At 48.3% G+C, this 14,874-nt stretch overlaps 6 protein-coding genes across 6 annotated transcripts; 2 read left to right on the top strand and 4 right to left on the bottom strand.

Annotated features, from left to right (window-relative positions):
• The first annotated feature begins 309 nt into the window (after positions 1-309).
• FOXG_08481 (uncharacterized protein) lies at positions 310-2,111 on the top strand. The gene has a single exon (XM_018387442.1). The coding sequence runs from the start codon at positions 821-823 to the stop codon at positions 1,346-1,348; it is 528 nt and encodes a 175-aa protein (XP_018245291.1). The 5' UTR covers positions 310-820; the 3' UTR covers positions 1,349-2,111.
• Positions 527-3,365, bottom strand: FOXG_08480 (uncharacterized protein). The gene has a single exon (XM_018387441.1). It carries the CDS (start codon positions 3,077-3,079, stop codon positions 2,087-2,089), a length of 993 nt encoding a protein of 330 aa, XP_018245290.1. The 5' UTR covers positions 3,080-3,365; the 3' UTR covers positions 527-2,086.
• A 718-nt stretch (positions 3,366-4,083) lies between these two features.
• FOXG_08479 (origin recognition complex subunit 4) lies at positions 4,084-7,061 on the bottom strand. The gene is made up of 4 exons (XM_018387440.1): positions 5,636-7,061; positions 5,425-5,586; positions 4,950-5,378; positions 4,084-4,899 (listed from the first exon to the last, which is right to left on the bottom strand). The coding sequence occupies exons 1-4, from the start codon at positions 6,770-6,772 to the stop codon at positions 4,324-4,326; spliced, it is 2,304 nt and encodes a 767-aa protein (XP_018245289.1). The 5' UTR covers positions 6,773-7,061; the 3' UTR covers positions 4,084-4,323.
• A 942-nt stretch (positions 7,062-8,003) lies between these two features.
• FOXG_08478 (uncharacterized protein) lies at positions 8,004-10,649 on the top strand. Its single transcript, XM_018387439.1, has 8 exons — positions 8,004-8,101; positions 8,195-8,391; positions 8,442-8,566; positions 8,617-8,684; positions 8,731-8,835; positions 8,890-9,264; positions 9,321-9,970; positions 10,030-10,649. Exons 2-8 carry the CDS (start codon positions 8,215-8,217, stop codon positions 10,429-10,431), a joined length of 1,902 nt encoding a protein of 633 aa, XP_018245288.1. The 5' UTR covers positions 8,004-8,101; positions 8,195-8,214; the 3' UTR covers positions 10,432-10,649.
• A 197-nt stretch (positions 10,650-10,846) lies between these two features.
• FOXG_08477 (uncharacterized protein) lies at positions 10,847-12,123 on the bottom strand (the record flags this gene model as incomplete). Its single annotated transcript, XM_018387438.1, has 4 exons — positions 10,847-11,215; positions 11,274-11,311; positions 11,368-11,638; positions 11,689-12,123. 4 exons carry the CDS (start codon positions 12,121-12,123, stop codon positions 10,847-10,849), a joined length of 1,113 nt encoding a protein of 370 aa, XP_018245287.1.
• Positions 12,124-12,911: 788 nt separating this feature from the next.
• Positions 12,912-14,683, bottom strand: FOXG_08476 (uncharacterized protein). Its single transcript, XM_018387437.1, has 2 exons — positions 14,043-14,683; positions 12,912-13,992 (listed from the first exon to the last, which is right to left on the bottom strand). Exons 1-2 carry the CDS (start codon positions 14,633-14,635, stop codon positions 13,128-13,130), a joined length of 1,458 nt encoding a protein of 485 aa, XP_018245286.1. The 5' UTR covers positions 14,636-14,683; the 3' UTR covers positions 12,912-13,127.
• Between the last annotated feature and the right edge of the window lie 191 nt (positions 14,684-14,874).

Here is a 14,874-nt window from a genome sequence, read left to right as displayed (position 1 = left end):
AGACAAGAGACGGGCTTCCAGATCGACCGATTCTTGCACCATCGTTTCTTTTTTCTCTTTTTTGTCGAATCATGTAGATTTGTTGGATTAGAATTGAGGTTACAGTTGAATTGTTTATTTTGTGGTTTGTTTACATGAATGTTTTGAACACCACTTACACGCTACTGCGTAACTGTGTACTCTGTTGTTATATGCAGTCTATCATTGGATGCCAAGATATCACCCGCTATCAAGACTCAAAAACCACTTACACTCACTCAACCACAGCCAGAGAAAAATATAAAATTACACAGAAACAAAATATCTCAACAATCTCTCAAAATAGCACGTCTCAGAACAACTCATCTCACTCAGGTGCAATTACACAAAATGCCCTCCCTGCATCACGTAACCAAGGTCAAAAACTCCCTAGCTACGGAGCCCTAATCTCCTTGTGCCTCTCCCTTGCGCACTGGAATGAAGCAGCATGACGATGTGCCTGTTTACCATTCTTTCCTGTGGCGGCTAGACTGTCGCAAGCTGAGAGAGACAGGTCCAGGCAAAGGGGGGGCAGCCGAGATAAACACATTGATTCTTCTTGGCCAGTGTCTGACTCTGAGGCTTCACTTACAGATATAAGGCAGCCTCGTCAACCGCATCAACACTCACTCTCTTCTTCTTCAGCACTCAGCATCTTTCTCGTTCTTTGCAACCCACACTCGTTAACAAACCTCGCCCAAGTCACTCGCTTGACCACTGTCCTTCACTCCAACAAACTTTGCATTCGCTCTTCCGGAACTCACTCTTTCAAGTCCCAAAACAACCAAACAAGTCATTCAAGATGTACTCATTCAACACCGCCGCTCTCGTTGCCCTTGCTGGCTTCGCCGCCGTTGAGGCCGCCATTGTCTCTCCTGCTCCTCAGCCTACCGGCGTCAAGAACGGCACCGTCACCGTCACCAGTGTGTACGATGTCTACACCACTGTCTGCGCTGGTCCTACCAGCTTCCACCTCGGAGGCAAGGACTACGTCGTCACTGAGCCTTGCACTCTGACCATCACTGACTGCCCTTGCACCGTCACTGAGACTCACCCCGCGGGCCCTACTTGGATCCCTGGCAAGCCCTACCACCCTGCTCCCCCCAAGCCTGAGCACCCCTCCAAGCCCGAGCAGCCCGAGCAGCCCGAGCACCCTGCCCAGCCCGAGCACCCTGTGATTACCGCCAAGACCACCGGCCCTCAGGCTCCTGAGGCCACCAAGCCCGCCAAGGGTACGGATGTCCCCGAGACTCCCGTCGTCGTTGCCGGCGCCGGTGCTGTCCAGGTCGGTCTCGGCCTGGCTGCCATGCTCGGCCTCATTGCTCTGTAAGCTCGCAAAGACAAGCAAACTCTCTCACGAGTATCTCCTGTCTCCGAAAACGAGCACCTGCTCGTCAGGTTGCCACCTTTCGTCTGAGACTGGTATATCTTTACGGCTCACAACGCTATGATTCATTACGAGCGCTCAACGGAAACTTCGCTTCGCTTCTCATCACCAACGTATTAATGACAACCTTTTTTTTGACTTCTTTGGGCCATCATGCACTCGCATTTAGACCGTTGAAGAGTGGAGACTCTTGTTACTCCCATCTCTTTGTTCAAACGCCACACTCATGTCTCAGACACTAGAAGCTTGAGTGTAGATTGATCAAGGGAGGGATGAGGAAGAGAGACCATCTGTTCAGGGGCTTGGAGCTGGTGATGTTCTTTGTGAATCCCATCCCCCACTAAAAGGGTTTCCCGGGGTTGGGTAAATCACATTGAAGGGGATTTCTTTTGTTCTTTTGGGACTTTTTGATAGAAGGGGAGCTTCGGATGGCATTTGCATTGCTAGGAGATGATTTTTATCGTTGGTATAATATGAATACGTATAGTACTCAACGTAATTTTATCATTATGCTCATTAAACCTGCGTCCGATATTCTGTATATTGTCAATGTGCTCCGCTCGTACCTGATATGATTTGATATTCAAAAGATAGACATAATAGTCTAGGCTAGAAGTAACGCCCCTGCTCCAAACCAAAAAGAAACATAGATCGGTGATGTTATGCTGCCGCATGCAAGCCTCAAGCTAGCTCTGCGGGCCCTGACTTTTCTTCGTAGTGGCGAGGATGGTTATGGGTGCCATCGTCTAATTCTGCAAAGTTCTCCCGCTCATCGTATGGAGTCCGTGAGCTATCATAGGGGTTCTGACCTGAGAACTCGGTGTAATGATCAGTCCTACTGTTGCCACGATAGACAGTTCCTGCATGACCAAGCCCTGACTGATTCGAATCTAACCGTTGAGGTTCTCCAGGGGGTACCATTCCGCCGCTTCTCTGCGGATGCATGTTGCCCATATTTGAAGAGGAAGAGGGTGTGCCGTGGCCATAGGCAGGTGGTGAAGATAGGTCCGGGGCAAACCCGCGCTGGTCATTGCTCACGGCAGGTGGGAGAAGCGGCCCCATAGGCGGTACTGCTGAGGATTCAGACCCTGTAGGGGTTGGTGTTTGAAGACTTCCTGGGGAGCTGGTCCCGAAGTTTTGCATAGAGTGCCTTGCCATCTTCATGGAGGTCTTGTGAGATAACTTCTCAACCAGTGTCCCGTGTGACTTCTTAATAGTCTTCTTGACAAACCCTGCCATGAGCATGTTACAGCGCATATCAACATCCTCACGGAGATAAAGACCCGTAGTAGGCGCCCCAAGACCAAGCTCGACAGGCTGCGGGCGCTCTCCTGGCATCGTGCCACCTACAGACCAACGCCCACGGAGATCAAGCCCCATAGGAGCGTAGCTGTGCGTCTGCAGACCATCAGGAGAGTCAAAGAAGGCCGCGGTGTAAGAGACCTGACCGGAGACAAGACCGCCGGGGAGATAGTCGATACGGTCCGTCATGGAGTACCATACACACTTCTTCTCATCCTCCGGGGCGTGTGGCGGAGGAGGGATTTGGTGGCGTTCTATAATGAGGGGATTCAAGTCGATCATGGCGAGATGATCGTGGAGAAACTCGACTACATGCTCTCGGGATATGCCTGAGGGCAAGGGTGTGATAGTTGTGAATGTTGACCGAGTCATGTTTTTTCTTGGTGATGGTTGTGATCGACACAATATTACACGTATTTTTCTAGTTGGTGCAGTATAACTAAAGTGCCGGCTGGGTGAGAGTGAGATGATGAAATGCTGAGTAATGAATGAATGATGATGATAATAATAATAAGGTTGAGGAGCGATGATGATCAAAGAATATGTACGGAACGAAAAAAAAAAAAAAGGGTCCGAGGTTCCAAGTTTTTATGGGTTAAGACATTGGCGATCTCTTATTTTGTTGTTGAAGATTTATGATGACGGAGGTTGATTCACTCTCAGCAAGAATTTATTGTATCCAATCCAACCCATGTTAACTCATGGGCAAGTACGACACTACTACGTTACTTGCCCATCTCCTGCTGAAAATGCGATCCTTCAGCCCCAGCTGTGGAAGGCACGGCGGTAAGCCACAAAATCTAGCAGGTGCCGGCCGGTCTATAGAACCTTCCTTGGCTTGACCGAAGAAGCTCGGGAGTGTTGTATTCGCTTGCCACTAGCTCGAGCTCATCTTGATCTGATCTCATCCAACGTATCTCAGCCATCTTCAGTGACGTTATCAGCTTAAGAATAATTCATTTGAATATTCAAATATTCGCGGTGAATAAAAATAGCTTCACTTGTTTCAAATATCAACATAAAACATCAAATCAATTACAAATTCAAGCTGTCACTTGACACGTCTCACTAAGAAGCACCCTCGCTTGGTCCGTGAGATTTTAGCATATTATGCCATTAAGGGACCTAAACACCCCCAATATCTTCAAACATATCCATAATATTGCCAAAGCAGAGTCCTAATGTAACATGGAATAAATCTGGAAATATTCTGGAAATCTATAGACGGACAGAGATCTTCTCCTTGAACCTCCTATTAGCCTCATTTCTACTATATTCGAAACCTCAAACTGTTTCTCCTCACCGAAATATTCACAGCTCTTCACTAGTGTGCCGTGTTTCCCGCGTGCCGTAAACTCGGGTCCCAGAATAACTCACCGCGATCTTCAAGGGGCAACCATCCTCTTACAAGGCCGTCTTGTTCCCGTCGCAAGAATCTTTAGCAAACCAAGGATGTTAGCAAAGTATCGCCGATGTATTCTTTACATGTCTTTACAAAAGACATGTAGATGCAGGGGCATCATTAATACTGACTCTATCAATGGAGTACAGATGTATATCAGACACGCCAGTAGGGCATCATATCGTAAAACAACAACCTCGCCTCGCCTCCTCCACTAAATCTCTCTACACCATCTCGCCAGTATAGCGTTCAGCTTCACCGCTGCCGGGATCTCCTCCAGTGCGACATCGACTTTCCACATCTTGCCCTCCAATCCACCATGTCCTAGGTTACGGGCACCACCAATACCGGCTGGCACAAGCAATCCTAGGGAGATCAACCGTTCCCATGCAATACCAGCCACGCCCCGGCTCCAGACTCGTACACCTCCACCTACAGCAAGCATGCCTGCCGCTGCCGAGTGCACTCGCTGTTTGCCCATCAAGGAGCTGTACTCATCATACGCCATCGCCAGGTTGACCGTGTCCGTGTGTGCGACAATGTCCAATCGCGCTGCAGCAATAAGGAGTCCCAGGTCCAGCTCAGACAGTGTAGACAGCAGGTGAAGTCTGGAATCAGGGGGTGTCAAGGATTCAATATCTCCTTGCACAGAAGGTATCTTGAGTGTGACATCGTTAGCTGAGAGAGCCGACAGAGGCAAGATCCATTCGGTGAGGAATGCCGAAGTCGACTTGGTTGTGTAGTAGTGATACTGAAGCAAGTCCTGGAAGGATCGTTCTCTGTAGAGGCCCTGGGCTGGGTGTTAGTATCCGACGCAGTCATAGATACGCTTTGACTTACCTCTATCTTTTGGCCCCAATACTGCTGGAACTCGGCATGTCCTTCAAGATAGGTGTTGATGCCCTCCTTTTCAGCCTCGTCACTATCAACAATCAATCCCTGTCTGCAAACTTGCCAGTAGGCTGGAAGGTTCCTGGGCAGAGAGAGGTAGACGTAACGATGACTGAATCGACTCTTGACTCGCTTCTCCAGCATCTCAACAACATCCAACCGAGTCGTACAGCCAATTACGGCGATGGGCGCTTTTCGCGATTGTGCAATATCAAACAAGTTGTACAATAGTGTTTGTCGAGGGTGGGATGCAAACATGTCGAATTCGTCAATCACAAACACAATCGATTGTGACGTGACACCCTCGTCTGTACCGATAATTTCAGACGGATGTGAAAGAAGAGCCAGTAACGACGCCATGGTGTCAGCATAGTTTGTCTAGATTGTCAGTAAAGTCTAGCCAAGGAGTGTTGAGAACACTCACTCTGGTCACCAAGTCATCCTCGACCTGCATCTCCTTGCCCAGCTGTCGCCAAATTTCTTTAAGCGCAAGCTTGTCGTCTGTATGAATGAAACCATTGAGCCTCACGACGTGGAAGTCGTTCTTATGCTCCTGAGATACATCCGAGATGACCTTTTCTAATAACTGAGATGTAGAATTAGCTTTCGGTTCATCCCGGGAACAGTAAACTTACAGTAGTCTTTCCGCAGCCTCTCCCTCCAATGACAAGCATCGAGTTTCCTTCACCAGCAACAACCGTTTGTTCCACGAGTTGGTAAACCTTCTCCTCAGCCTCCAGCTGGCCAGGCAACTGCAAACGTCTTCTTCCTGTACATCGGTCCAGAAGAACTCTTTGTAATGATCGCACATGTTGTTCCAAATTAGTAATATCAGGTACATCCGCTGCGATCTTGATGGCCGGAACCTCTACGCCTGCAGTCTTTTTTGGCGTCTTAAGTATGTCCTCTTGAGTACATGACTTGCAAAGCCAATCGCCTTCAGGGATATCAGGCACTCCGTAACATTCTTGATGAACGGCAAAATCACACATGTCGCATAGAATAATTTGGTTCGGAGGTTGGGAGTGCGGGTTGATGCAGATTGCGCATACAAGCTCGTCTGCTTCAGAGTTGGCCGCCTTGCGTGGTGTCCTGGCCTTCTTCGGCAGGTCCTCAAAGAAAACCTCTCCATTGCGATCTTGGCCCGCCCCAAAGCTAACATTTTTCGGTGGTCGTCCTCGCGGTCTGCCTTTCTTCGTGGGAGTCAAAATTCCCTTTGGTGTGGGTTTCGACACCGATAGATTTCCATTTGCTGTGGCCAACTCGTCGACGGATTCTTGCGCTTGAGTGGCTTCACGATTCTCTTCATCCCCTTCTGGCACCTTCTTCTTTCGTGGTCTGCCCCTGGGTCCTGGTGGTTTCTTCGCTGTTGTGGTTCTGGGTCGCCCAGGACCTACTTTTTTGGGGAGAGACACAGGACGAGGCGCATCCTGAGTGTCCCATATTGTGCCTTTCAAAGCAGATAGTTTGATGGCTGGTCGAAATTTGGGCGCTGCAGAAGCTGGTGGTGGTGCTTGTGATGGTTGAGCTGCAGGTTGCGGGTTGGAGTTGGGTGCCTCAAGGTTGTTGTCCACCGGTGGCCAGGCGTTTTGGCTGGATATATCAGAAGGATATGCCGAGTTGATAGCATTGAGAGCTTTCGGAGTCGAGGGAGATCCCTGTACAAGTTCATCGAGTTTTCGCTTCTTGAGGGTCGGAGGAGTAGGGACAGGATCGTCTTGAAAATGATTTCTCTTTCGAGCGCTTGCGTCCTGGGTAGGAGAATCCATCATTTACGCGGATGTCAGATGATATTGTCAAATCGGTTCCGTATCGAAATCTAACATTGCATCATCTCGAACTTTGTTTTGTTGCCCATTGACATTATGGGTTGCGCTAAGTTATCAGGCCAAGCCAAAGGGGGGGGGGACGCGTTTGACGCGTCGAGATGAGAATTCAGCGCTTGAATGGAGCCAAGTCACGAGACTTGGGGAAGATGCACAGCGCCCCACTTTACCAGCCCTACGATGCTGTTGGTTTTGAGTTTCCTAACTGGGTTGCATTCTTCAACGACAATGGATGTTGGTCCGTAATTCGAGTCCAGGATCATTGCATTTGCATGCAGTGACTCGGTCTATTTATATGTTTCAGCCGCTAATGACTCAACTTGGTTGCATCTGACCGCGAGGGCACAAGCATCCTCATCTCAACTATCAGATCATACTCAACCTCTCATCTCTGCCATGGTTACAGAGGATATTTATATTGCACTTTAGACTTTATTTTTCTCCGAAATTTCTCTGTCAACAGAGTTCGTTCCAGGTAAAACCAAGCTTAAAAGCATGACTACATGTCAATCAGACCACAAAGCATATAGTGCGGCTGAACGCAAAAGGCCTCTGCAGTAAGCAAAAAACCGTGAAGGATTCATGCATGACCAGCGTTACAACCAGTCAGCGCCACGAAAAATATACCCCAAAAGAGCAAAGGAACGAAAAATGAGCACCAATACAAAACGAAACGTCCCGGGAACTTTGGTTCAGCCGTTCCATTTAATAGCAACGGGCTCCACTGAACACTCTCCAGCCTTGTGGATCACCACACTCGCTAAGCTTTATCGGTGTCTCTAAAAACAGATCACCTGGCGAATCAGAGAGTTCAAGTCGTATTAGTGAGCCGTTAGCATGTGCCGTGTCTTCAGCTCGTTACCACTTAATATTGTTGGGGGCTAAGATTGGCTCTCTCACGTAAGATTCTGATACTACTTTACTGTGGGAATTGTTCAATCAGAGACATCACAAGGCGAGCTAACCGAGTCTGGTTCGATGTTGTGTCTGCACTAGGTAGTTCCAGGTTAAATTCTCTTATCAAGCCATTTCAATGTTTGTTTTCGCAACGGCCAAGGTCCTTGTTAATATCAGGGTGCATTGCAGCTACTTAGCTGGAAGAGTCCATGCATTTATGGCTCTGATCAGCGTTTGAAGTTATCATTAAGGTCTGTGATCCCTGTCAATCCCTTAGGACCCGAATATTCGGTCCGGTCTACATAACTAGGCTTCCATCCTGTCTTGGAAATCGCTGTAGACTGGATTGCCATCCTGTTGTGAGCAGTCTATTTGAAGGTATGTATAGCGGTCTTATTAGATGAGAAGAGTTGTTGTATCTACGTGATGTCACTCTATAACCTTGCAACGACAATACTGACTTTTAACAAGGTAGATTGTTTCTTTAAACAATGGCTAGGGAAGATCACCACGAAAGCGATACAGCAGCTGAGAAGCTCGCTCTCATCAAGAGTCCTCTTGTAGCTTCCGACTCGAGCATCGATGGTCTTCCCACCAGGAGTCCCACGGCTCCTGATCTGAGCCTCTTTGGTAACAGATACGAGGATGACTGCCCACAGTTCCAAAAGGTCTATACCGCAAGACGTTACTCAGGGGATGTCTGCTGACATGGAAACAGCACGAAGATGCCAGTCTACTCGAGCTTTTCTACGATCTCTTCTTCGCCGCTAACTACACTGTCTTCTGCGAAACACAAGGTGTTAATAGCCATGAGCGTTTCAAAGCCTATGTTGGATACTTCAGGTAGGAATAGGAGGAGAGTCAATACAATGAAGATGCTAACACATAGAAAGTATTCTGTGGATCACATGGCTTACTACTAGTCTGTATGATGTTCGATTCGTAACAGACAGTCTCTTCGGTATGGCAGTTTGGAATTCCTTGTTGTATGGTACTAATAGAGATAGAACGTGCGGCTCGAGGTGTTCATCTCGGAGTCATGGTTGGATTCGCCGTCGTTGCTCCCAAGTTCACACCTCACGATCAAAACATGAAGACCATGAGAACAATGTGTATGTTTCTCAACCCCATCCTACCCCCTTAACTTTATGCCTAATACTCTGTAGCCATCATTCTTATGGTCTCCCGCCTATGCTTGGCTGTCGAATACGGAAGCATCCTCTGGCACGTCCGAAAGTACAAGAAGCAGGTCTTACCAATGATGCTTCAAATTGGCTTGAACTTTGCCCTTGCCATGATCTATCTCGGCGTCACATTCCGCTTTACTGATCACAATAGCAATGTCTTCATGACGTGGTATGTCCTCGCCGGTGTAGAGCTAATCCTCACTTTCGCCATTGCGTACATCTACCCGGTTCTGAGTTTCCAGGGTACGCATTTGATGAAGCGTATTGGTCTGTTGACTGTCATTATTGTTGGTGATGGAATCATTACTATTTCAAAGAGCGTTGTCACTATCGTCGAAAGCCCTGATGCATGGAGTAAGCCTTTGAGATTTTATTTCCTTGAATAGAGGCCTCTTCTAACACATTAATAGATGCTCAAACGATTGGCATTGTCACCGCCGCAGCGACAACCATCTATGCAGTCTTCCTCATCTACTTCGACTGGATGAAGAATCCTTATCTGCCCAAATTCCGCCAGCAGCTCTGGACTCTTCTCCACTATCCTCTGCATCTCGCACTCTGCCTCTTCATTCAGGGGTTCACTCAGCTTGTCATCTGGACCAAGATCTTCGATGTTTTCAAGCACCTGAACTCGAGCTCAGTACTCCTGGACAACACCAGTCTCATGGCCAAGGCAACAACCAAGATGATCGTCGACGAGCTACAGAAAGTTGTCACCAAATTCTTCGAGACCTACACACCTCAGTATATCACGACCTTGAACACGGCCGACGCTGCGCTGAAGAATATCTCAACTATCAACGATACATTCTGGCCACAGATCGTCAAGTACTCTGATACAAATCAGGATAAGGATTTTCCTGATCAGAACGACTACCAGACCTTCGTCGACGCCATGATTGGACTCATGAGTGCCATGGAGAACGCTTTGCTTGAGACCTTCAAGATTAACCTTGCGAAGGAAGTTGACGACGAGAACAAGAGCAAAGGCATCCAGCAGACCGATTCTGGCTTTGAGTCTGAACTCAATGAGAAGATGTGGATTCGTTTCCAACTTATCGTAAGTCGATCTTCACGCAATATCCTCGTATATACTTCGGTTTCTAACCCATGCCGCAGTTCAACTATACCTATATCGCCGCTGGTATCTCCCTGATCCTCATGGTGGCCCTCGCCGTCATCTCACGAACAAAACCATGGAGCAAATGGGCCATCACCCGTCACATCATCTTCATTCTCCTCGGCCTCGGCACAAGTCTCGTCGCATTGATAAGATACAGTGAAACACGTTCCACCGAATATCAGCAGAGTTCTTGGATGCTCCCTACTATTACTATTGTCTGGCTCGTTGTTCTTGTGCTGACTCACATTCGCAACCCGCCGCCTTTGTTCTTCAAGGGTAGTCAGTTCTTCTGGAGCAGAAGGAAGAATAACCAGCAAACTTATGACTATGTCATGCCTGCAGAGGGACAGACGGCGTATAAAGGAGCACCAAGTACCCAGGTTAGGTCTTCCGTCTAGATAGCTTCTTAATTCTTGGAGCACGCGATGGGTGTTTTGAGTAACATATTCGATTCAAGCAAGTCGAATTTGCAATTAAACCGGGTAAATAAGCGATCATATAAACTGAAGGGATCGGAATAAATATAAGAATGCTATAGAGTAGACTACCATCACTCGATGCCATCAATCAATGCAAACATTCAATATGAAAGCACTGAACAAGAGAGTGCTGCCAACCCTATTACATATTTCGTGTCCCATCTTGCTGTTGATTGTATTACTCGATTCATCAGTAACCTACTACAAGAATAAATCAGAATACAAATATCAAAGGAATAGGAGTTGAGGTCTACGGTACTCGAAACCAACAGCCTTTTCATACCCAAGGCATGGTTCCTTACTATTCCGGGTTTCCTCCCTAAGGTGATTTGAATCACACTGGCAATAATCTCGACGCAACCTTCCTGCGTCCATGGTAGACACAGATGCCAGCTCCACCACTGACGTGTTTCTCGTTGGTTGGGCACATTGGGCTGCTGGGTAGATGTTCTGGTAGCTGAAATTCAAAAGGAATTCGTTCTTGAAAAGGACTCCTGCGAACAGGTTTCTTGGGCATCTTTTCCCACCACTCGTATGTGTCAGCGACAATGCTCTGGCGACGAACCGTTTGGAGAGAGTTCCTTCTGGATGGAGGCTCCATTTGATCGGCTTCTGTGGGAGGAACCGTCTCAGTGAAGAATGAACGTGGTCGGCCGCTCGTAGTGTCTTCGGCCAGAGGTGGTGTCTTTATTCGTCTTGCCTCCTGGTCACGGAAAACAATTAGTATCTGCCAACGCCCGGATCACTTCAAAGGAGCATACCCCTCCAGGAAACTGGCCATTAACGCAGTTCACATGTACTACTTGACTGTTAGCCTCGGCTTCTCAGATATTGTACATGCTGTAAATAACATACAAGAAGTATAACTTGAGACTGCTGAGGGAGGAGGAGTCTCACCTTTGAGTATCTCCCTCATAGAGCTTGATACGCTGCTAAAAGAATCTGCTGATTCTTTTCGGACCCACGGTGCCCTGCCAAAGAGCCTTCTTCGGAGCTTGGGTTTCCCTACGTCGTCTTTGAGCCAGGAACCTGTTTTAGTGATTTGGAGCACGCTGGAGTAATTCCCCGTGCCATCCATTGTTGCACATTGATGGACATGTTGTGGGATAGCTGAACACATTGGTTCCTTGCCAAGATTAGCGTCGCTCCATTTCTTTGACTACGAAACAAGGTTACCTCTCTACGAGCCTTCAATTTCAGCTTTGATTCGAGACTCTTCTTTGCTTTGACATAAAAGCCCATGGAGCTCGGGGGCGAAGAGGGAGGAGTACTTGCCTGTCCGTTTATGCCAGAATTGTTCATCGGCGAGATCGAGTCTGTGCTGTTATTGTTCATGCTGGGGGAGATATCGCTGGAATCTGGAAACTGATCTGAGAAGCGCGTGACGGCAGGATGCTGCAAAGAGAGAACGTGCGCCGATTCCGACACAAAGGGACTGGAAGGTGGTCTTGGCTGTGTTGGTTCGAAATTCTGGAAGGTAAGTGGCGCTGAAAGGGATGTTAAAGGAGATGCGAATGAAAGGACTCGAACGTCTGATTCACTGGCAGACTTTGTCGAGCGGTTCCTCCACTTGAAGAAAATTTTCCCAGAAGTGCTCTTCCGTGGTACCATAAGTTGGCGTTCTGCCCAGTATCCTTGAGGGAACCAGACCTACTCGAACCCCTCGCGAGGAGGCCGTGGAGGATCAACGCCGAAACTAGAAGAGAATAACGATTGCCGATATGTTGGTCGAGGCGTAGTACTATTCGAGGGTAGAGGAGCTGAGAACATGTTCTCCGGCATTGAAGGAAGGCTCGGATGGTGTTTCATTAGGTTTTCATATTTTGGTTTGGATGCCGTAAAAGCCGCGGCGGCGAAGGAAGGAGATGCTGGCGTTCCATAGGGAACATTGAAGTAACTATACTCATCAGTATAGCTGCTCGGGATCTCATATCTCATAGTGTGGTATCGTACTTGGGCTCGTTCATATTATGACAACTTGATGGCAACGATGGGTCTGAACGAGACTGCGCCGGCATTTTAGGCTTGGAGTAGCACTGTTCAGGCGAGGTCGCCCTTCGGTCAAGATGGTGTACCTAACTTCGGGGCGACAATGTTGTGGTGAATCAGACCTATGTTAGAAAAGAATTATATAATGGCTTAAAACAGACAACTGGGAGGTTGAGATAGAGGACATAGCAATGTATATCGTAAGATACTAGTGAGAAGGGTTGTTCCGTAGTTAGAAACTTAGGAGGATGAAGGATCAGAGTATCAGATTCGGAGAGGGAGTTGCGCTACCTTCTAGAGATGCATGGCAGTCGCTGTCACTGCTCCTTCCACATGTTATGGATGCCCGGTGAATGGCGGGCTCATGGTATCCCAAATGGGAAGAACGCCCACTGATAAGGGAAGGCGCTTAGCAGTGACGGACAGTTCACGATAAAATTTATATAGAGGGAGCAGAGATGGAACAAAAGAATCATATAATTGGTATCGAGATGGGCTTCTTGTCTCCAACCGACTCAATTCTATCTCCACTCAAATCGAACCAGCTTGAAACCATTTTTAATACGCCATACGCCAACTTTGTCTTGATTCATTAGAAATGCCGTTGATCGATAACATCAGTCCCATTAGTCAATGAGCATAGTGTCATCACCATCCAATGCTGGGCCTTGGGGCTCCAGCGGCACACCACGGCCTCGTCCAGCCAACAACTCCCTCCTCACCTCAGGTCCGATGGCCGGGTGACCGTGTGTAAGGAGAAGATCCAGGAGGGCCTCACGCTGATCTTCTGTGACATCACCCTTGTATCGCTGAGCAAATGCGAGCAGACTCTGATGCCAGATAACGGGCAGCTTTGTTCTGGCATCTCCCTCATTCAAACCTGATATAGCGTCGCCAACCTGAACAGAGGCAGGGTCGACACTGCGGAATCGCAGGAAGTGGAAAACCAGAGCGTCAATGACCTGGAAGGGGAGAGCATACTTCTTCTCAAGAAGGGCCTTGATGAAGATATTGGTGGCACCTCCACCCTCGGTTCCATGAGACGCCTCCTGAGCAGCAATATCACACAGACCCTTCAGGGCCGCGGCAGAGTGAAGGACAGGAATAGAAATTCTAGTCAAGACGGCGGAAATAATATGAGCCTCGCGGAGGGTGCATGTTCCACTGCCAACGAGAGGGAACAGGAAGCCCTTGAAGAAAGCAGCAGGCTTGTAAAGAGCTTTCTTGAGCGAGTTGAACAGGTGGACGTTGAGCTTCTTGGTTTCGTAGATATCTTCGCGAACGCGGTCGAGAATAACCATTTCCAGGAATCGCTGAACAACATGGGGCTTGCTAGAAACGAAGATTCTTGTCGCTTGGTAGCAGGCATTAGTAGACCACTTGTCGGGCTCGGTGACAGCGATGATGTCTTCCCAGTGAGGGATTGTAGGGAGAATCTTGAAGGGCTTTGGCAGAGGTCCGGACTTGTATCGAGAAAGAATTTGGCCGACCCTGGGATTGTTAGCTTATGTCGTCATTTCAGGTTCCAATTGGGAACTTACTTGGTGTAGACCTCGATAACCTTAGGAGGAAGCTCATAGTCCTCCTCATCGGGAGGCCCCAGGTTGTTCTCTCGCCTCTCTTGCGCCGCTTCGTGAGCAGCAATCTTCTCCAAGATAAGATCTGCGAGGTTGACGCTCTCGCCTTGCTCCTCTCCTGTAGGCTTCAGATCCCAACCGTGCTTCAATAGGTCATCTTCCTCATCGGGCATGAATTTTCGGTACATGTCAAGGTCATTGGGGTCAACCTCGATCTCTTCCACAACTTCTTCATCCTCGCCCCAAGCCTCGTCGTCCTCATAGACCCTGTTTTCCTCCTCAGCCTCATCGTCAAATCGCGAATCGTAGCCAAAGGTGTCGATGGTAGGTTTAGCGACAGCCTTGCCAGCATTTTCCTCCTCGGCCAGCTCACGACCTATGCGCAGAATAGTTCTGGAAGCGCGGTCGTCGACAAAGTTTTCCTCCTCATCGTCGCCGCCCTTTGATCTCTTCTTTGAGGACTTGTTCTTGAGAATGCCAGTGGCTGTGATGTCATCCTCGAGAGGGTTGTGTCGTCGTGTCTGCCGCGAGGCAGAGGGAGTGGTGGCTTTAGGCATTTTGGGCGTATTGACTTGGAGATGGCACACAATGTGGGCTTGGAGTCGTGGTTTGGGTAGAATTTCAAAAATTTTGCCTTATCGATAAGGACCCCTCTTGCTCGAATTCGCCTAGTGCGCTGTATCGGCTCACAAAGGTGGTTCACCGCTTTCGGTTGAGAAGTTGTCTATGAATTGGATAACTTATATCAGAATAATTCAACCTGAGAAGGCAGGAAACGCTATTCGTGTATCGATCT

The sequence above is a fragment of the Fusarium oxysporum genome, chromosome 2 (genome assembly GCF_000149955.1).
Source record: "Fusarium oxysporum f. sp. lycopersici 4287 chromosome 2, whole genome shotgun sequence".
Classification (NCBI taxonomy): Eukaryota; Fungi; Ascomycota; class Sordariomycetes; order Hypocreales; family Nectriaceae; genus Fusarium; species Fusarium oxysporum.
The sequence above is the reverse complement of the archived record's forward strand: the minus strand, read 5'-3'. Positions and strand labels throughout refer to the sequence as shown.